At 41.9% G+C, this 23,335-nt stretch overlaps 1 protein-coding gene across 1 annotated transcript in view; it reads right to left on the bottom strand.

Annotated features, from left to right (window-relative positions):
* LOC106612800 (transcription elongation factor SPT6-like) overlaps positions 1-11,070 on the bottom strand; it is a 28,097-nt gene extending 17,027 nt beyond the window's left edge. The window contains 19 exon segments of the mRNA XM_082956311.1: positions 2,465-2,604; positions 2,835-3,030; positions 3,337-3,491; positions 4,374-4,524; positions 4,708-4,837; positions 5,088-5,204; positions 5,293-5,438; positions 5,645-5,787; positions 5,885-5,974; positions 6,072-6,185; positions 7,652-7,753; positions 8,578-8,668; positions 8,670-8,828; positions 9,094-9,178; positions 9,294-9,483; positions 9,663-9,733; positions 9,961-10,134; positions 10,284-10,350; positions 10,875-11,070. Coding sequence (XP_082812437.1) covers positions 2,465-2,604; positions 2,835-3,030; positions 3,337-3,491; positions 4,374-4,524; positions 4,708-4,837; positions 5,088-5,204; positions 5,293-5,438; positions 5,645-5,787; positions 5,885-5,974; positions 6,072-6,185; positions 7,652-7,753; positions 8,578-8,668; positions 8,670-8,828; positions 9,094-9,178; positions 9,294-9,483; positions 9,663-9,733; positions 9,961-10,134; positions 10,284-10,341 — 2,312 coding nt within the window. The 5' untranslated portion in view covers positions 10,342-10,350; positions 10,875-11,070.
* Positions 11,071-23,335: the final 12,265 nt, after the last annotated feature.

Here is a 23,335-nt window from a genome sequence, read left to right as displayed (position 1 = left end):
TTGTGTTTTTCTATGTTTTGTATATCTATGTTTAGGTTCTAGTTTTTCTATTTCTATGTTTTTTTGGGGGGGATGATCTCCAATTAGAGGCAGCTGGTCCTACAGATCATACTTAAGTAGGGTTTTTTTCCACCTGTGTTTGTGGGTAGTTGTCTTCTGTTTAGTTTATGTACCTGACAGAACTGTGCGCTTTCATTTTGTCTTTGTTATTTTTCCTTTAGTGTTTTGAGTTATAATAAATATTCATCATGAGCAATCAACATGCTTATGTACAACAGCCGTTACAACTGGTCTGTACGCACTACCCTTTGTAGTGTCTTGCAGTCGGAGGCCGAGCAGTTGTCATACCAGGCAGTGATGCAACCAGTCAGGATGCTCTCGATGTGCAGCTGTAGAACCTTTTGAGGATCTCAGGACCCATGCCAAATATTTTCAGTCTCCTGAGGGGGAATAGGTTTTGTCGTGTCCTCTTCACAACTGTCTTGGTGTGCTTGGATCATGTTAGTTTGTTGGTGATGTGGACACCAAAGAACTTGAAGCTCTCAACCTGCTCCACTACAGCCCCGTCGATGAGAATGGGGGAATGCTCGGTCCTCCTTTTCCTGTACTCTACAATCATCTCTTTTGTCTTGATCACATTGAGGGAGAGGTTGTTGCCCTGGCACCACACGGCCAGGTCTCTGACCTCCTCTCTATAGGCGGTCTTGTCGTTGTTGGTGATCAGGCCTACCACTGTTGGTGTTGGAGTCGTGCCTGGCCTTGTAGTCATGAGTGAACAGGGAGTACAGGAGGGGACTGAGCACGCACACCTCAGGGGCCCCCGTGTTGAAGATCAGCGTGGCGGACGTGTTGTTACCTACCCATACCACCTGGGGGCGGCCCGTCAGGAAGTCCAGGATCCAGTTGCAGAGGGAGGTGTTTAGTCCCAGGATCTTTAGCATAGTGATGAGCTTTGAGGGCACTGTTATTGTGAAGTGGAAACGTATATAAGCAACAATGGCTCAGCCGCGAAGTGGTAGGCCACACAAGCTCACAGAACGGGACCGCCAAAGGCTGAAGCGAGTAAAAATCGCCTGTCCTTGGTTGCAACACTCACTACCGAGTTCCAAACTGCCTCTGGAAGCAAAGTCAGCACAATAACTGCTCATCGGGAGAGTCATGAAATGGGTTTTCATGGCCAAGCAGCTGCACACAAGCCTAAGATCATCATGAGCAATGCCAAGTGTTGGCTGGAGTGGTGTAAAGCTCACCGCCATTAGACTCTGGAGCAGTGGTAACGCATTCTCTGGAGTGATGAATCACGCTTCACCATCTGGCAGTCCAACGGACTAATCTGGGTTTGGCGAATGCTAGGAGAACGCTACCTGCCCGAATGAATAGTGCCAACTAAAGTTTGGTGGAGGAGGAATAATGGTCTGGGACTGTTTTTCATGGTTTGGGCTGGGCCCCTTAATTCCAGTGGAGGGAAATCTTAACGCTACAGCATACAATGACGTTCTAGACGATTTTGTGCTTCCAACTTTGTGGCAACAGTTTGGGGAAGGCCCTTTCCTGTTTCAGCATGACAATGCCCCCGTGCACAAAGCGAGGTCCATACAGAAATTGTTAGTCGAGATTGGTGTGGAAGAACTTGACTGGCCTGCACAGAGCCCTGATATCAACCCCATCGAACCCCTTTGGGATGAATTGGAACGCCGACTGCGAGCAAGGCCTAATCGCCCAACATCAGTGCCCGACCTCACTAATGCTCTTGTGGCTGAATGGAAGCAAGTTCCCGCAGCAATGTTCCAACATCTAGTGGAAAGCCCTCCCAAAAGAGTGGAGGCTGTTATAGCAGCAAAGGGGGGACCAACTCCATATTAATGCCCATGATTTTGGAATGAGATGTTCGACGAGCATGTGTCCACATACTTTTGGTAATGTAGTGTTTGACAAATATCCACTTTGTTTGATCAGATTTGTTGAATGTGTGCCAATCCATTGTCCTTCTATCCACCACAGTCTGTGTTCCATTGACCTCTTTACCACATCTATTGATTGAATGCAATGTTGGTATATTGGCAGTTCATTTGAAAAATGTATGGAATCATTCCTCTAAAACTTGCTGGCTAGCTTGCTAACAAACATACATATTTTATCACAGCACTGGCAAACCTTGGTTGAACAACTCCCTAACCAAAATGGCTGACCTTTATCCCACCATAATTAGATTAAAGTCCATTCTTGTATTCTAATTCCTAATTCTATGGTCACAAACACATTAAATAAATAAGTCATTCAATTTAGCTGACTGTACAAGTGGTAAAGACAATTTACTGAAGTTAAACCCTTTATTCCCTATATGGTGAACTACTTTTGCCAAGAGCCCCAAAGGGTCTAGTCAAAAGTAGTGCACTACATAGGGAATAGGGTGCCATTTGGGACACACACAAAGTGAAGTCAGAGACAGTGTGCAGTAGTCTACCTGCTGGATGAGAAGGCCACTCCCAGCACACGGATCCCTTTGCCCTGGGCCTCAGACATGAGCTCCTCGTCCTCCTCCACTTGTTGGTCGGGCCGATAGGGCGCCACCTTCAGCCAGTTATACAGCTTCCTGCTGCAGGCCTGAGGGGCGGGCAACCACTATCACAACACTGTAGCAGGCTCAACATACATCAATGCTCTGCTTTGGAAAGTCAATACCGGAATAAGAAAATAAGTAATCAATACCACAGTAGCAATGACGTCACATCAACGTAATGAAAAGAAGAAGAAAAATCGAATGAAATGTTGAGATAATAATAGAAGTTGCTGGAGAAGATTTATCCTCCTCCTTGGGTGTGTATGGGGGGTACCTTTATGATGTTCTCCTTTGCTTCTGCAATAAGTTTGTTCTTCAGCTCTTTCGCCATCTGCGGGTAAAGGAACTGTTTGAGGGAGCGCTCGATGGCCAGAGTGCGCTGTCTGTTCCACTCCTGAACCTGGTGGCTGAACTCATCTCTGTAGTAAAACTGCTTTATCTCCTCATAGTACGCCTGGTCACCTCTGTACCTGCTCAACAAACATAGTGGTATCATGGATATTTGACTGACTCAGGACAGTATACATGTAAACAGAGCACATTTTGGAACATGTTATTACGTGTTATTAATATGTTATTACATGTTATTACACATCATTAATATGTTATTACACAAAACTCAGTGGTATCGTCGCAAATGGCACCCTATTCCCTACATAATGCACTACATTTGACCAGAGCGTAGTGCACTATTTAGTGAATATGGTAGCATTTGGGATGCAGCCTATAATGTTATTAATATGTTATTACACAATGTTATAATAACAAGACCTCACCCCTTCACTCCAATCAAGTCAATACAAATGTTAATGGTGAGCAGGCCCTCTTCCTCTGCCTGGAACATCTTGAGGAACTGGTCTCCACTCAGCTCTTTTACAGGCTTGTTTTTCAGGTATTTAAAGGAGAAGCCATAATGGGCCTCATCCACATCCTACAGGAGAGATTAGACCACATACACGTATGGTAGAGTACTCTAAACTAGATAATGACATATTAATATATACACTAACTGTAAGTCACTCTGGATAAGAGTGTCTGATAAATAACTACAATTAAAAAATATGAGTCAATGAAAAGAACATAACTTGTTAAACTCATCTCTTCAGAAAGTATTCATACCCCTTGACTTACTCAACATTTGGATGTGTTACAGCCTGAATTCAAAATTGATTCAATTGATTTTGTTTGTAGACTGGGCTTTGGCTGGGCCACTCAAGGACTTTCACATTCTTGTTCTGAAGCCATTCAAGCGTTGCATTGTCAATTTTGAATTCAGAATGTAACAACAAAATGTGGAATAAGTCAAGGGGTATGAATGGGGAAATGGGATACCCAGTCAGTTGCACAACTGAATGCATTCAACCAAAATGTGTCTTCCACATTTAACCCAACCCCTCTGAGTCAGAGGAGCAGTTGTGTTGGGGTTAAGGCCTTGCTCAAGGGCAGAACGGCAGATTTTTCCACCTTGCCAGATCAGGAATTCGAACAAGCAACCTTGCGGTTGCAGTCCCAAAGTTCAAACCGCTAAGCTACCTGACGCCTCTGAAAGTACTGTATATCCCATGAAAGACCTAAATAAACCACTAATAAAACGAACAAAGAAGTGGCGGTAATTTCAGAATAGGGTTGCAAAATTGTAGCAATTTTCCCCAAATTCCCAGGTTTTCCAGGAATTGCTGGTAGAAAGATAAAGGACTTCTTGCTTATTCACTCCTGATTGCAGGAATCTTCCAACCAAGATTTCTGGAAAACCTGGGAATTTTTAGAAAGTTACCATGATTTTTTAACCCTATTGCAAATAGATGGTGTATACCTTCTTTCCCTTCTTGGTGGGTTTGATGTTGATCTTAGCTCTCTCCTGGAATGTCTGTCGGAGCACATGTCTGACTAGAGGCTCCCGGGCGATCTGCATGGCGACCATGTAGCGAGTCCCCTCCAGTACTGCCTCTGCTGTGCTGAACTGGCTGCACAGGCAGAGAGAACATACTATTATTAGTATTGTGGAAGGTATAGGTTTGCATCTCAAATGGTGCCACAAGTTTGCATATTCACCTCTCAACACCACCCCTGTTACTGCTAAAATGGTTGGGTTATCTTTATATGAAAGTGTATTCTGTATACCGTGCAATAATGTGTTGCTGGTTAACCTGCAGATGTAGTCCTTAGCCAGCTCCATGGGCTCAGCAGGAAACTGCTCCGTCTCGTGACGCTGGTAACTGTCACGTAGGTTCTCTCCAAACTGCTCTGGAGTCAGACCAAACTTCTTGGCTAGGCCATCTGATGAGAAAACCCTTTAAATGGTGGACTCAAAAACTGTTGCAAATATAGTCGGCTCATGATACAACAAGTGCACTTCGATTGGAAAACTCTGTTTAAGTACACTAGTCACAGTTTTTCAGTCGCACATTATTTAGCAAGTTTTGTATTATCACGAGCTAACTGTATAGACCTGAAGATGGCACACAAATCTGTTTGTAAAAGGTGCTGATAGTGACACCTACTGGACACACAATGATAAAGCACTCACCCAGTCCTGCACCCTGGCAGATGCTGTACATATCCCTGCGAGATGCAAGCTTCAGGTCCGGCCCCTTCGGCTGCTCTTCTTCTTCCTCTTCCTCCTCCTCTACTTCCTGCTCATTACCTGCAAACAGAAGACATGATAATTACTCTGATGAGGGCAAAGATCCACTGTGCTTTCACAATCTTACAATATATAATCTAAATCGTACCATCTTCATCCACTTCTTTGATCTTCTTCAGCTTCTTCTTGCTGGACCTGGCTGCATTCTGCATCTTTGGGATATCCCGGCCATAGTACAGCAGGAAATGGTTGTAGACGTCGCCCAGTTCATCACTAGACTGGACATCCTTCAGCCTTGTCAGACAAACATAATCAGGTCAGCATTCTGATACAACAAAGATAATAAAGGTGTCATAACATGACTAGCATACTGTCCAGGGGGTGTACTTGTACATCAAGGTGCCTCACACTACAGAAACAGGAGATTGGCCCATAGGGCAGGAGCCTTTCTGGCTCAGACAAGGCTTATTTACAAACATGTTGAACATGACAAGCCTTACCTCTCTAAATCTGAAGTGTCTAATGGTCGAATGCCATCAGCCAGTGGCTTATCTGGGTCAGCTGAGATCTGTTCAAACTGGTATCCCTGCATCTTCTGGAACAGGCGTCTCAGGTTCTGTTTGCGGGTTTTCAGCTGGGTCCACTGAGGAGGAAAGAAAGTCCCAGATTAAACAGTAATTAAACAGAGAGAATAAATTAAGGGATGAAGTTAACAAAAATCCAATGCTACAGTATATTACCTTCTCATCCCACTGCCAAACTTTCCACAGATCATTGATATTGAGTTCAGGTTCCACATACTCTTTCCTATAGAACGCTATGAATGGAACCTTGAGGTAAAACAACAAAGACAGTTGTATTAACTAACTGTGAAAAATGATATGGAAGAACTCAATATTACATACAGTGATAGAGGAACTGTAACACCTCAAAGTGTTGGTTTCTCATGAAATTCAAAGCCTCTTTAATCTTCTGGATGGTGCTGGGGCCTTTTCTGCTGAATGTAGTGGCTGGACCTCTGTCCAAATAGTCTGCATTCTCCTGAAAACACAGAATATTTGATTTAAAAAACACAAGCATTTTAAAAACAGACCTACAGCCTTATTCTAAAATGGAATAAATACATGTTTTTCCTTATCTATTTACACACACCATACCCATAATGACAAATCGAAAACAGGTTTTTAGAAAAATCTGAAATACCTTATTTACATAAGTATTCAGACCATTTGCTATTACACTCTATATTTGGCTCAGGTACATCCTGCTTCCATTGATCATCCTTGAAATGTTTCTACAACTTGATTGGACTCCACCAGTGGTAAATTCAATAGATTGGACATGATTTGGAAAGGCACACACCTGTCTATATAAGGTCCCACAGTAGACAGTGCATGTCAGAGCAAAACCAAGCCACGAGGTCGAAGGAATTGTCCGTAGAGCTCTGAGACAGGATTGTGTCGAGGTACAGATCTGGGGAAGGGTACCAAAACATTCCTGCAGCATTGAAGGTCATTAAGAACACAGCGGCCTCCATCATTCTTAAATGGAAGAAGTTTGGAACAACCAAGACTCTTCCTAGAGCTGGCCGTCCGGCCAAGGACATACTGAGCTCTGACAGAGCTCTAGAGTTCCTCTGTGGAGATGGGAGAACCTGCCAGAAGGACAACCATCTCCGCAGCACTCCACTAATCAGGCCTCCATGGTAGAATGTCCAGATTGAAGCCACTCCTCAGTAAAAGACACATGACAGCGCACTTGGAGTTTGCCAAAAGGCACCTAAAGGACTCTCAGACCATAAGAAAAGATTATCTGGTCTGATGAAACCAAGATTGAGCTCTTTGGCCTGAATTCAAAGCGTCACGTCTGGAGGAAACCAGGCACCGCTCGTCACCTGTCCAATACCATCCTCACGGTGAAGCATGGTGGTGGCATCATCATGCTGTGGGGATGTTTTTCAGCGGCAGGGACTGGGAGACTAGTCAGGATCGAGGGAAAGATGAACGGAGCAAAGTACTGAGAGATCCTTGATGAAAACCTGCTCCAGAGCGCTCAGGACCTCAGACTGGGGTTAATATGCACCTTCCAACAGGACAACGCAGTAGTGGCTTCGGGACAAGTCTCTGAATGTCCTTGAGTGGCCCAGCCAGAGCCCAGACTTGAACCTGATCTAACATCTCTGGAGAGACCTGAAAATAGCTGTGCAGCAATGCTCCATATCCAACCTGACAGAGATTGAGAGGATCTGCAGAGAAGAATTGGAGAAACTCCCCAAATACAGGTGTGCCAAGCTTGTAGCGTCATACCCAAGAAGAGTCGAGCCTGCAATCGATGCCAAAGGTGCTTCAACAAAGTACTGAGTACCAATTTAAACCAATTTAATCAATTTTAGAAAAATGTGGAAAAAGTTAAGGGGTCTGAATACTTTCTGAATGCACTGTAGACTGTAGCATCAGCTTTAACTAATTGTCTTATGAGACCCAGCTAAAATATCCTCACTCCAGTACCTGCATGGAGATGGTGAGAGTAGAGAAGGCATTCCTATAGATCCACTCAGCCTCCTGTTCCAACTCATCATCCTCTGCAGGCTTCACACAAGTGGAGCGCAACTAAAAACAACAAGACCACACACATAGAAAAGGGTATGGGCTACAGCAGTGGTAATCAAAGTCAATGTTATTCAAAGTCAGTGGTATTCAATGTCAGTGGTATTCAAAGTCGGGATCGTGGGGGAACTACAGTGAGGTCGACCTAAAAAATGAAATAAGTACAGCACCAGTCAAAAGTTTAGACACACCTACTTAGTCAAGGATTTTTCTTTATTTTGACTATTTTCTACATTGTAGAATAACAGTGATGACATCTAAACTATGAAATAACACAAATGGAATGTAGTAAACATAAAAGTGTTAAACAAATCAAAATATACTGTATAGTCTTCAAAGTAGCCACCCTTTGCCTTGATGACACACTCTTAGTAAACATTTAAATAAACCCTTGAATGAGTAAGTGTGTCCAAACTTTTGACTGGTACTATATATATATATAATTTCTTTTGAGGGGGGGGGGGATTTTTTGTTTCTTTTAATTTTGATAAGAGATTAAAATGTTATGAATTGAAGGTTATTTGTTGATGTAAACATCAAAGTGTGCCAATTTTAAGGTTGTGTCATTATATTTGGGGTGGTGTGGGGTCACACAAAATTACTGTGAAAAGAATGTGGTCCCCAGAAATTCTGACTGAAGAAATAGTTTGAATACCACTGGGCTACAGAGTCAAGCCCATAACAGTTATAGGTGAATTTCAGGTGCTCACGTGTCCCTATGACTATGTTCCAAATGGCACCCTATTCCCTATATAGTGCCCTACATTTGACCAGAGCTCTATGGGTCCGAGTGCCATTTGGGATGGATCCTATAGAAGTATACACACCTGGAACCTCTCTGGCATGTCAGTGGAACGGATCTCATTGTCCTGGTCCGTCATGTGACTGCTCTCCAGCTCACTGGGCTCATAGATCTCAGATACTGCGTCGGCCCACCCTCTTCTTGGTCTGCTTCTTGGGCCGGTCCCATGACTCTTCATCTGCATCCTCCTCCTCCTCTGCATCTTCATAGGCTTCAGTGTCAAACTCGGCAAAGTCAAAGTCCCCTCCGAATATCTCCTGGGCCTCCTGCAGGGCTCTGTAAAAAAGGCGTGGTGCTCAGTACTAAATACTGCAGGTGAGTAAAGGTAAACATGTGTGCATCCCAAATGGCACCCTATTCCCTTTATAGTGCACTACCTTTGACCAGGGCCCATAGGGGAATAGAGTGCCATTTGGGACAAACTTAACATATCAAATTCTATTACACAGATAGGACTTCGTACTTTCGAGTGAGCTTGCAGGTGGAGAGGCTACTGCAAATTGAGATCTAAGTGATTCAATTAAATGTCAGAATCACTTACGCATCTGTATATCCTGGAAGCTTCTTCCTCCACTTGGGTTTCTTCAAGGGCTGTCCGTCATCATCCACAATAAAGTCATCGATATCTGAGAAAAAAAATAAAATACCTATGACTCAAATATTTTCAAATGGCTTTTTAAAAATCTGCTAACTCATAACAATTCCACTGTTTATAGATGAAGCAACTAAAATGTTTCAAACCAGACTCTTCATCGTCCTCCTCCTCATCCTCCCCAGGATGCAAAGGCACATCCAATGCCTCGCCCTCATCCGCTCCCGTCCCCATGAAGATCTCATCCGCTATCATGTCCTTCTCATGGGCCTCCCTGATGTCATCATCTCCCTCCTCATCCTCATCGTCCGACATGTCTCGCAAACGACGGAACTTTTGCTGTTTATGGGGATAAGGAAGGAGCAGAGGTATCAGGAAAACATTTTAGTCAATCTCCTTTTACATACTATTTTTAGAGAGTGGGACTGTGGGACATGACATGAGACCTTAGCGGTGTGCTATACAATGTCCATGATGCCAATGCATTTTGCTTGCCATAATGGCATCAAAATACTTACCCTTTTCACTTTCACTCCCAAATTCTCCTCAATGAGATCAATATCATCATCATCCAAGCGGTCGTCAAAGCCTGTAGACAGAAAACACAAGATACTCAAACACCAAAGGTGATTGTTGTTGGTATGCATGGTTCTGCTGCACACTGTTAGGTGTCACAAATCAAAATAGAATCAAAGGGTTTACGCCATTATAGTTTATTCAAAGACTGAAGAAACAGCCTACAACGTGGCTAGGAAGCAATCACAGTGCAGCCCAGACAGGAATAAATACAGGAACAATTTATGAATGACCACTTACTTCTCTTCCTCTTATGGCGTCCAATTTCCTCCCCAGAGTCACTATCTCCTTCTTTATCTTTCTTCCCTTCCTTCTCTTCCTCTCCTTCCCCTTCATCCACACCATCATCAATCAGACCACTGAGGTTTCCATCCTCATCTTGGTCCTCGGTATTCTCCTGTTCCTCCTCCTCATCTAAGTCACAAATCAAGAAGTTGTACATCAGGTAAGATGACACATGACATTGTGTGCAGCCTGCACATTGTTACCATGGTTCTTATTTAGAGTAGTTGTGAGGATAAACTCTGTCAAGGGACAACTGAAATCAAATCAAAATTATTCACATGCTGTACTCCCAAATTCCTGCTCAGACTCCTCTGCTTCACTCTCGATGAAATCCATGTTTAGGGGCTGTTGAAGAGATAATAAACAACAGGATTTTCATTAGCTGTTTTTGTGTCAAAGAACAGTCTTTGGAAATAATGTTATGGGACATGACATAGGACAATATTATTCCATAATTTTAAATGTTTAAAGTATGGCTATGTCATAAGAAAATCTTATTGTAAACAATGAAATATTAGTCTACAATAAACTATGATGATAAAATGCTGCTGTCTGCCATGGCTGACTGGGAAAGATGCAGAACATTATTATAGCCAGGGGGCGAGGACATTGCTAGACATCACAGGTTTAGCTAGTTAGCGAAGATAAAAATGCATGACTTTGAAAATAATCAAAGGTAGCCTTAGCTATCCAACGGATAACAGGCTAGAGATGCAGGTGGCAATCTTCTTAGCTAGAACAAGATAGCTAGCTAGCATAACAACAATGGAAAGAGATGGCTACCAAGCTAGCCACATCTATTGTAGCTATCATACAGCTGTATTGTCAGAAACAGCTGGCTTACTCCCATTGCCCATAACCGTACATACGTGATAGGAGTCAGGACGGGCTCCTTTTTAAGTTGACTGATTAGCAAAGCGGGATATGGAAAATAGATTCATTTCACAACGACCAGAATGTGTTAGCTAGCAAGGCGCAAGTAAATTTACAAGACTGGAACACAGATAAATCCCTCAAACTCTATGAAGGCGAGGTACGTCACAGATTTACATAGCTCTCCTTGGATTGTAGAGTGCAATCATTGCATTATACTTCGTGTATTCTTTTATTAGTGTTTTGGTAGGCAACATAAGACATTTTGTTTTTGCATTACTTTTCAATGTCTTATTTTTGTAATTTTTTTTATGGAACTTAGAACATGTTATACAGTTTAATTGGACCTTGTGTTTACTGTATTATATAATTAACTCCAGAACCCAAAATTCACTTCAAATATAACTTTTTTTTTAAAAACACATTCATAAAAAAATATCTAAATACTGATGGAAAATTGTAATAGTATTGTTCCACAATGTCACAGAAAATGTACTTTATTTTAAACTCATAATCTCAAGTATCAGATTGTAAAGGGGCTGTAGTGTAGCCTACAATAATTTTCATGGCAAATATTCATTTTCAGATCAGACCCAAACTCACAATTCAAAAACTCCACAATGCTACTGCTTTAAGACATCTTTCAACCCTCTTTGAGATGATCAAGGTGCATCAGATTCCACCTGCAGGACTGCTTTATGACACTTGCTCCACAGGTCGCATTTGAACATCTACAATCAAGATATGCCAAGACGGGAGTACAGTAGTTATCATTTGTTAAATTATGGTAAACTTTTCCCACATTCATTCAAACATTGATGGAAGTGATGTGCAGAGAATACTGAGACAGATATAAGTTAGACAAGTGTCCTACTTACGTGAACATGTGGCGGGATGTGCCTAAGACATCAGTTACAGCACTGGCAATGTCGACTGCTTCCAAAAACTGTAGGAAGGCAGTAGAATTATAACGTACACATTCAAAAACAATCGTATGCACAGATATTATTGTTATTGTTATTATTCACCTTCATACTGTCGTAGGTATCAGCAGCCTTCTCTGGATGGAGGCTGTGAAGCCACCATACCAGGAGATATACACTGTCCAAAGGAAAACAGAAACACTGGGTTAGTGTCAGTTTTACATTAGATGGCTCTAACGATTACATTGTGACATAGCTAGATAAATATGTTGATTTTAAGCATCAATGTGGTCTGTCATGAGGACACAATGGCCTGCTATTGTGAAATGTTGCCAATAATAGAACACCATTGTATTCAGTAGAGTACCGTTGGTGCATTGTACTCACAGTATGATAAATCAGCACAATTCAGTGCTGGGTGGCTATGAACGTTTGGTCATCTCATTTACAATAGAATGAGATATTTTTAATAAGAACACTAGGAATCAATAACTTACCGTGGCTCGAATGTGGGTTTTAGCCCCTCGCAGCTCTTGCCTCAGCCCCTCTGTCAGGGCAGTCACAGCTGTTTATGTCCATCATCCACCTTTCTCTCCTTCGTAGACTGGTATGCCTCACGTGTGCGGATAGACAATGTAATCAATCAAATAAATCAATCAAATGTATTTATAAAGCCCTTTTTACATCAGCTGATGTCACAAAGTGCTGTACAGAAACCCAGCCTAAAACCCCAGACAGCAAGCAATGCAGGTGTAGAAGCACGGTGGCTAGGAAAAACTCCCTAGAAAGGCCGGAACCTAGGAAGAAAATGGCCAAGATGTTCAAATGTTCATAGATGACCAGCAGGGTCAAATAATAATAATCACAGTGGTTGTAGAGGGTGCAACAGGTCAGCACCTCAGGAGTAAATGTCAGTTGGCTTTTCATAGCCGATCATTCAGAGTATCTCTACCGCTCCTGCTGTCTCTAGAGAGTTGAAAACAGCAGGTCTGGGGCAAGGTAGCACGTCCCGTGAACAGGTCAGGGTTCCATAGCTGCAGGCAGAACACTTGAAACTGGAGCAGCAGCACAACCAGGTGGACTGGGGACAGCAAGGAGTCATCATGGCAGGTAGTGCAGAGGCATGGTCCTAGGGCTCAGGTCCTCCGAGAGAGAGAGAGAGAGAGAGAGAGAGAGAGGAGAGAGAGAGAGAGAGAGAGAGAGAGAGAATACTTAAATTCACACAGGACACCAGATAAGACAGGAGAAATACTCCAGATATAACAGACTGACCCTAGCCCCCCGACACATAAACTATTGCAGCATAAGTAGTGGGGGCTGAAACAGGAGGGGTCGGGAGACACTGTGGCCCCGTCCGACCATCCCCCCGGACTGGGCCAAACAGGCAGGATATAACCCACCCACTTTTCCAAAGCACAGCCCCCACACCACTAGAGGGATACCTTCATCCACCAACTTACTATCCTGAGACAAGGCTGAGTATTACCCACAAAGATCCCCCCCACGGCACGAACCCAAGGGGGGGCACCAACCCGGACAGGAAGATCATGTCAGCGACTCAACCCACTCAAGTGGCGCACCCCTCCTAGGGACGGCATGGAAGAGCACCTCAATATTGGGCTAAGATAGTAGAAAGTCACAGAGCAAATAGTAGCAACAACAAATAGGCTACACTAATGCTTTAAATCACATCACACGGCCACAGCCGACAACCTTCATGCAGTGCTGGACAAGAGCCTTGTAAATAGCCGCTCCGATTCCAACAGAACCCCCAGTAACAAGCGCCACTCTACCTTTCCAGCGATCCATAGTCTATCAACACAACTGGATGCTGTTTCCTAAAGTTGATCAATTGTATCCCATTCTCAAATCATTCAGAATTTTGCAGAGTAACAGCTACTTTGTATCCACTAATAATTCACACAAACTCCCTAACTTGTGGCCAATGAAACTCAGGCCGAAACCCTTATCCCTCCCACATGATTGAATATTCATAAATGACTGATCGCTGTTCGAGCCCTTCCTTTTCCTTTCCTTTCATGTCTCCTTCCCTTAATCCCTTCCCTCCTACAGCCCTACTCTAGTAAAATGTAGTGTATTTAACCGGCTACGCTCTCTGTCTGCCAAAAAAAAGATATGCGTTAACTTCAAATACATTTCTGAGAATACAGGACCTGATGGTTTCACAATTTTTGATAGGCCTATTGACCTGAGGAGAGTTGAATATGTAAATCCCTTTGCAAGAAACTGGTGGTAACTATAAAAGATGCATCCTGTAGGCTAAATCATGTTTATGATCAGGGAAGGGAAACAATATAAGGACATAAAGAGCATGTTGGCAAATGACAGTGGTGGAACCACTTCACACAGGTGTCTGTTTCTTAACAAGTCATTATACGCTCTTAGAAATAAAGGATGATATCTAGAACCTAAAATTATTATTTCGCTATTCCCATAGGTGGGTTAGATGATAACATCACAAAAAACGATGTACGCGCTTCCATGGGACGGATGTCAGTGTGTTGTTGTGATTCTGGATGGCCAGATAGCTAGTAAGAATGACTAGAAACTGCCATGTGAGGAATCATAAGTGTCTCGTTTCAAAAATTGTTCTATGAACAATATTATTAACAATCCTACCAGTATTTACACAGAGTATTTATTTACAACATTCAAGTGCTACTGTAATTGTCTTTATTCCACTACTGAAGAATCATGAATTAAATCATCTACTCATATTTCAAACATCCAGTGTGACAAAGCACATTTTTGTATTTTTCCATGCCTCACCATTAAGTTAATTATTGCCAAAACATATTAACAACCATTCAGTTTTGATATTTCATATTTACATTTCATGGGACATTTAGTAATAATCATTATGAATGCAACCGATGGAGAATTTATTTGTACATTTATATTGTTTACAAACAATGGGGTAAAATAAGCTTATATTTTGGGTTGGACATTAAAATCCTATTCTTATTCTTTTAATGGCATCAATATATTGGAAAACCAATGAACTGACCAATCAACCAACTCTTGCAAAACCAGTGAACAAATATGTGAAAAATTAACACATATCTTGGTCCATCTTAGTATGAAAAACAGTATACATTCAGTATGTATCTTCCACCTTATTGAAATTGTGCATGGTATGTACTCTGAGTGTACAAAACGTTATGGATATGTGATCTTTCCATGACAGACTGACCAGCTGAATCCAGGTGAAAGCTATGATCCCTTATTGATGTCACTTGTTAAATCCACTTCAATTAGATGAAGGGGAGGAGACAGGTTAAATAAATATTTTTAAGCCTTGAGACAACTGAGACATGGATTGTGTGTGTGCAACATATGCAGTCGCTTAGGTCCCCCGGCAACTTGGGTGTAGAATTGCAGAAAACTTGCTTTAAAACTGTAACATTTTCTCTACGGCCCATGGCAAAATGTGTATAATTGCAAGAAATGAACAAAATACATTCTCTCCACAGCTCAAGAGGGGGGCCACTAAAATGTTTTGGCGCGAGGTGTGAGCCCCCCAACCAAATCTCGCTTAGGGCCCCCAAAAGGCTAGTGCATACATCTCTTGGGTGGTGACTCTATTTATGCCTCAAAGGTCAGTACCCAGCTAGCACATAACGTTCTGAGAACCATATGTTTCTTCGAGCTTGGGGAGAGCATGGTTGTCCTATGGTTATTTTGCATGCAACTTTCCCACAACTTTCTGGGAATGGTGCAGGATAGTTCCTTGGCTTTGGAACATTCTCAGTACGTTTAACCCCTTTTTTTTACATATATATTCTGTTCCCAGCATCAACAAAACTCTCTCTATCCTCTATCTTGTCAAGTGTGTTCAGGTTTATTGGCCGCACTCACTAATTGGCCACACCTGATCTTAATAAGCGCTTGTTTCCTTTGAAATGGGGTCTGTTTGAATAGACTAAAATAAACATCTTTGTATGTGTAAAAAAACATTGCATGCTAGCGCCATCCTGGTGTTGCAGTGGACTAATTACAACAGATAGAAAACAGAAGACTACGTTCGAATCTCACTGATGCCATGTCACAAGAAGAAATACATGTGTTAGCATGATTAATGCCTAAGGAAATACATTTCCAAGTGTCCTATCTGTGCTTGGAGTTAAACAATTATTAAACGTTTTATTGAAACATTCAGTGAAAGTTTTAAGAAAGTTATTCAAAAACCTCTAAATAACCTATCATTTCCATTCTCAGAGCGTTAATAAAACCTCCCAGAGTAAAACGTTCTCAGAACTTCCCTGCAACCAAAAAAAAAAACATTCCCAGAACCGGCAAAATGTTCACTTACATTCTCAGAACGTTCAAAAAAACGTTCTGTTTATCAGTCTGGAAACTTATGGCTTCGTTCCCAGAACCAATGGGAAACCAAAAGCATACGTTCCCACAACTCCCAAGGAACTAAATGTGCTAGCTGGGTACTGTTTACTCCTCATGTGAGAGTACACCACATCTCAAATCATAAAATTATATGCCAACTATCTAGTCAGAGTAGTACTGAGGAAATAGCCAACAAGGAGTGTCTCACTAATATATTCAATAGTTTTGACTCATATCTGTCTATAAATCACTGTTGACTGGGGTAATTGACATTTGTTAACAAATGCCTATCAATTTATAGATACAAACAGCCCTATGCTATGTAAATAAATCTTATCAACAGGCATGGATACAACCTAGTGGGAGAGGTTACCTTTTCTAGAGGAACTTTCCACCCAACATTTATGAACCAGGTGCTCTGCTTATTGGCATCACTTAGAAAATAACTGAATCCATTTGAAAGTTGTGAAGATTCAAGGGGAAGGTGAGTTTGTTTATTTATTTATTCAATCCTAGTAACTAAAATGGGTTGAAACGTTATGTATTTGTTGTATTTGTGTGTACTTGCATTGGGTATACAATGTTGGGGAAGCTACTCTGAAAATGTAGTTAGCTAAGTTATTCATTTTTACGTTAAACTACAGCACAACTATGCTTGAGTGGAAAGTAACTATCTAAATATACTACAAACTACAGTAAGCACTTGGTACTTTGGAATTTCACAACAAATACCATAGAAATACATTAAGAAAATAGCAATTCTGGCTGAAATGTAACACAACAAAGAACTGATGTGACTCACAGTAGCAGATCAATCAGAAGGCAAAATGCAGTGTGTAAAAAATATAAATTGTCAATTATAGAGACATGATCAGCCCAACATCCTGCTTATTGAAAGGAAATATGTAATGTTTGCTCAAGAAATACACTGGAATGAGAGGGAAATCATTACATTTTTTCAAACCTAGGCTTACCCCACTATGTGGTGATGAAACTACAGAATTAGACACATGATTTTTAAATTCCACCACTTTCTCAGAGAATCAAATGTTCTGAATATACATTTCTATCAACTACGTACAGTTAGTGACGTGCACTTGCGAACATAGCTAACCATGGACAGCAAATATTGTCAACATAACTAGACAAACAAAAACACGTGACATACCTAACAAAGAAACAAACATCCATAAATGAAGTGTTGTGCTGCCTTTACGCACCAATTCCTCTGAAAGCAGGTAAAGCTTTCAAAAGTTCTGTCAAACGCAGTGAACTTTACAAGACATCTTTTGATATAATTTATTTTGAATGTAGGAAGTGAAATGCGATTCATGATGTGCTTAAATCCCTTCTGTAGATTGGTGCTACCAGTCCCAAGTTACATGTGGTGGCAACTGCACAGGTAAACCATATACATACAGTGCATAAGTGACCGGTGTAAATTGCCTCTGTGTTGTATGCTGATTGCCAAACAGACGACTGGAGGATCAGGCTTGGTCTAATGATGTTTTATTTTCTGATGAAGAAAAAAAAACATTCATAAATTAAATCTTGTGCTGCCCTTATGCACAAATTGCTCTGTAAAGTATAAATTAACAACAGGGGACATGAACAGCCTGAATAGCACAATGACAACATGTACAGAGAAAAGTACAATAACTAGCTAGCATGTGCAGCATTCACAAATCAGCAAATAAAAAGTTAATAAATGCATAAAATCACAATATACTGGTAGAAGAGGACCTAACTATTACAATGTCAGTGACTATATGAACTCAATATCTGTGTTTTAACATATCGGATTGATGAGGATTTTCATGGGACAATTTTACACAAACCTCTTCCACATACAGTAAAAAGGGAAGAAGTAAGAGGGGCAGGGATTGTTTATGAGGGGGAATACAGAAGGAGAAGGAAATGTGCAACATTAAAAAGGGCACTTACAACAACAAAGGGAATGTACACTAATATCAGGCATGGGAACTATTCAGATGTTGTGTAATTATAAAACATGAAATTCAACACTTGTTACACGTAGATTTGCTAAAATACCCATTGGAATCAAAGTTCTTTAAACACAACCAATGTTATGTCTCGTTATTCACTGTGAAGGACCTGATGGTTGGGCAACCATTGTGAGGAGAAGAACTCTACCAGACGGATGCCTTACACCATGCAAATTCACTGGGTACCAAGATGCCTTCCACAGTTTCATCACAAACATTCACAAATGGTCACACTTGTAAGATTCTATATAGACGCTGCATTACATTTGCAGTACAATGTCTCCCTGATAATGATACAGTATATCAGCATGGCTTATTGTAGTTGTATTAAACATGAATAGCAAGGTCTATTCACCCTTCCAAAGCCTTGATATTTCACAGATCTGATCTAAGCTCAAAGCTACATAACATAGACTTAACATTACAATGGTACAGTACATGCAACGTTTATGGACTCCACATATTTCCTTTTACATGGACTAAAGCTTTCATCTCTCTGCAGTTCAAGTGGACCTGCCTGCCACAGCGAAGATTCACGGTGGAGATCTAGCGGTGCCATACAAGGCAGTACAGCTCCACCTGCACTTGGGCAAGGATGGAGGTCCTGGATCAGAATACACCATCGATGGAAAACTATATCCCATGGAGGTTTGATGACCAATAGAAAGGAAACATTCACAGTACATTTTCATAATCTTGATTTGTGTAGTTTATATATATATATATATATATATATATATATATATATAAAACCTTTATTTAACTAGGCAAGTCAGTTAAGAACCAATTCTTATTTACAATGACGGCCTAGGAACAGTGGGTTAACTGCCTTGTTCAGGGGCAGAATGACAGATTTTTACCTTGTCAGCTCGGGGATTCGATCTAGCAACCTTTCGGTTACTGGCCCAACACTCTAACCACTAGGCTTCCTGCCTTAAGAAAGTAGTCACACCCCTTGACTTTTTGACATTTTTGTTGTGTTACAGCCTGAATTTAAAATGGATTAAATTTAGATTTTTTTTAGACACTGGCTTACACACAATACCCCATAATGGAATTATGTTTTTTGAAATGTTTACAAATGAATTAAAAATGAAAAGCCGAAATATCATGAACCAATAGGTATTCAACCCATTTGTTATGGCAAGCCTAAATAAGTCCAGGAGTAAAAATGTGCTTAACAAGTCACATAATAAGTTGCATGGACTCTGTGTGCAATAATAGTGTTTAACATGATTTTTTGAATGTCCATCTCATCTCTATACCCCACACATACAATTATATTTAAGGTCCCTCAGTCAAGCAGTGAATTACAAACACAGGTTCAACCACAAAGACCAGGGAGGTATTCCAATGCCTCCTAAAGAAGGGCACCTATAGGTAGATGGATAAACAACAAACAGACATTGAATATCCCTTTGAGCATGATGAAGTTATTAAATATACTTTGGATGGTGTATCACCCAGTCACTACAAAGATACATTCATCCTTTCTAACTCAGTTGTCGGAGAGGAAGGAAACCGGTCAGGGATTTCACCATGAGGCCAATAATGACGCTGACAGAGATGGTCGCCTCGCTTCAGGTCCTATGGAAACTATGCAGTAATTCGTTTTTTTAATGTATTATTTCTTACTTTGTTAGTCCAAAAAATCTCAAGTGTGATTACATACAGCCGGGAAGAACTATTGGATGTAAAAGGGACGTCAACTTACCAACATTACGACCAGGAATATGACTTTCTCGAAGCGGATCCTTTGTTCGGACCTCCACCCTGCACATGGGATCTTATCCCAGAGGCCGGTCCAAAACAACGCGGTCGCCGCAGGAGAGGCGCTTCCAAGCATATTATTCGCCAATGTCCAATCTCTAGACAACAAGGTGGACGAAATTAGGGCATGAGTTGCCTTCCAGAGAGACATCAGAGATTGTAACATTCTCTGTTTCACGGAAACATGGCTCACTCGGGATATGTTGTCCACCCGGTTTCTTCACGCATCGTGCCAACAGAAACAAACATCTCTCTGGTAAGAAGAAGGGCGGGGGTGTATGCCTTATTATTAACGACTCATGGTGTAATCATAACAACATACAGGAACACAAGTCCTTTTGTTCACCTGACCTAGAATTCCTTACAATCAAATGCCGACCGCATTATATACCAAGAGAATTATCTTCGATTATAGTCACAGCCGTGTATATCCCCCCCCCCCCAAGCAGATACCTCAACGGCCCTGAAAGAACTTCACTGGACTCTATGTAAACTGGAAACCATATATCCTGAGGCTGCATTTATTGTAGCTGTGGATTTTAACAAAGCTAATCTGAGAACAAGGCTTCCTAAATTCTATCAGCATATCGAATGCATGACACGAGCTGGTAGCATTCTGGACCATTGCTACTCTAACTTCCATGGCGCATATGAAGCCCTCCCCTGGCCAAATCTGACCATGACTCAATTTTGTTGCTCTCAGCCTATAGACAGAAACTAAAACAAGAAACGCTCGTGCTCAGGTCTATCCAACATTGGTCTGACCAATCGGATTCCACGCTTCAAGTTTGCTTTGATCACGTGGACTGGGATATGTTCTGGGTAGCCTCAGACAATAACATTGATGTATACGCTGACTCGGTGAGCAAGTTTATTAGCAAGTGCATCGGTGATGTTGTACCCACTGTGACTATTAAAACCTTCCCTAACCAGAAACCGTGGATTGAAAGAGCGAACCACCGCTTTTAAACAGGGCGACTGGAAACATGACCGAATGCAAACAGTGTAGCTATTCCCTCCGCAAGGCAACCAAACAAGCAAAGCGTCAGTATAGAGACAAAGTAGAGTCGCAATTCAACGGCTCAAAACACCAGATGTATGTGGCAGGCTTTACAGTCAATTACGGATTACAAAAAGAAAACCAGCCCCGTCACAGACATCGACGTCTTGCTCCCAGACAAATTAATCAAGTTCTTTACTCGCTTTGAGGACAATACAGTGTCACTGACACGACCCGCTACGTGTAAACCCTCGCAAGGCTGCTGGCCCAGATGGCATCCCTAGCCGCGTCCTCAGAGCATGTGCAGACCAGCTGGTTGGTGTGTTTATGGACATATTCAATCAATCCCTATCCCAGTCTGCTGTGCCCACATGCTTCAAGATGGCCACCATTGTTCATGTCCCCAAGAAAGCTAAGGTAACTGAGCTAAATGACTATCACCCGTAGCACTCACTTCTGTCGTCGTGAAGTGCTGGGTCTCGACCTCGCCCTGTGCAACTGGGTCCTGGACTTTCTGACGGGCCAACACCCAGATGGTGAAGGTAGGAAACAACATCTCCACCCCGCTGATCCTCAACACTGGGGCCCCACAAGGGTGCGTTCTCAGCCCTCTCCTGTACTCCCTGTTCACCCATGACTGCGTGGCCATACACACCTCCAACTCAATCATCAAGTTTGCAGACGACACTACGGTGGTAGGCTTGATTATCAACAACGACGAGACAGCCTACAGGGAGGAGGTGAGAGCCCTCGGAGTGTGGTGTCAGGAAAATAACCTCTCACTCAACGTCAAAAGAACAAAGGAGATGATCGTGGACTTCAGGAAACAGCAGCGGGAGCATCCCCCTATCCACATCGACGGGACAGTAGTGGAGAAGGTGGAAAGTTTTAAGTTCCTCGACGTAGACATCACGGACAAAGTGAAATGGTCCACCCACACAGACAGCGTGGTAAAGAAGGTGCAACAGCACCTCTTCAACCTCCGGAGGCTGTAGAAATTTGGCTTGTCACCTAATACACTCACAAACTTTTACAGATGCACAATCAAGAGCATCCTGTCGGGCTGTATTACCGCCTGGTACGGCAACTGCTCCGCCCACAACCGCAAGGCTCTCCAGAGGGTTGTGAGGTCTGCACAACGCATCACCGGGCAAACTACCTGCCCTCCAGGACACCTACAGCACCCGATGTCACAGGAAGGCCAAAAAGATCATCAAGGACAACAACCACTCGAGCCACTGCCTGTTCACCCCGTTATCATCCAGAAGGCGAGGTCAGCACAGGTGCATCAAAGCTGGGACTGAGAGACTGAAAAACAGCTTCTATCTCAAGGCCATCAGACTGTTAAACAGCCATCACTAACATAGAGTGGCTGCTGTCAACATACAGACTCAAATCTCTGAGCATTTTAATAAGTTTAATAAATGGAATTAATAAAGGTATCACTAGTCACTTTAAATAACTCCACTTTAATAATGTCTACATATCCTACATTACTGATCTCATTTGTACAGTGCCTTGCAAAAAGTATTCATCCCCCTTGGTGTTTTTCCTATTTTGTTGCATTACAACCTGTAATTTAAATATATTTTTTATTGGATTTCATGTAGTGGACGTACACAAAATAGTCCAAATTGGTGAAGTGAAATTAAAAATATAACTTCTTCTTCAAAAAACTTTTTTATGGAAAGGTGGTGCGTGCATATGTATTCTCCTCTTTGCTTTGAAGCCCATGAATAAGATCTGGTGCAACTAATTACCTTCAGAAGTCACATAATTAGTTAAATAAAGTCCACCTGTGTGCAATCTAAGTGTCACATGATCTTTCACATTATCTCATTATATATACACCTGTTCTGAAAGGCCAAAGAGTCTGCAACACCACTAAGCAAGGGGAACCACCAAGCAAGCGGCACTGTGAAGACCAAGGAGCTCTCCAAACAGGTCAGGGACAAGGTTGTGGAGAAGTACAGATCAGGGTTGGGTTATAAAAAAATCTCAGAAACTTTAAACATCCCACGGAGCACCATTACAGCCATTATTAAAACATTTTAAGAATATGACACCACAACAAACCTGCCAAGAGAGAGCCGCCCACCAAAACTCACGGACCAGGCAAGGAGGGCATTGTTCAGACAGGCAACAAAGAGACCAAAGATAACCCTGAAAGAGCTTCAAAGCTCCACAGTGAAGATTGGAGTATGTGTCTGTAATAGAGTGATGTTGTTCCCCTAGATTATGCACCAAGTTGCGCACAAGGACAGTTCAAGTAGGCCAGGTCAAGAGGGGATGTTAATAAGTTAATAACAATAATAATAATTCAATGTGTTTTCTTTATTTAATTACAGCAGCATAGTTAATGTTATTTTTCAGTGTACAAACATTTTTTGATATCT

This window comes from Salmo salar, chromosome 09 (genome assembly GCF_965601325.2).
Source record: "Salmo salar chromosome 09, fSalSal1, whole genome shotgun sequence".
Lineage (NCBI taxonomy): Eukaryota > Metazoa > Chordata > Actinopteri > Salmoniformes > Salmonidae > Salmo > Salmo salar.
This window is presented reverse-complemented; position numbering and strand designations above follow the sequence as displayed.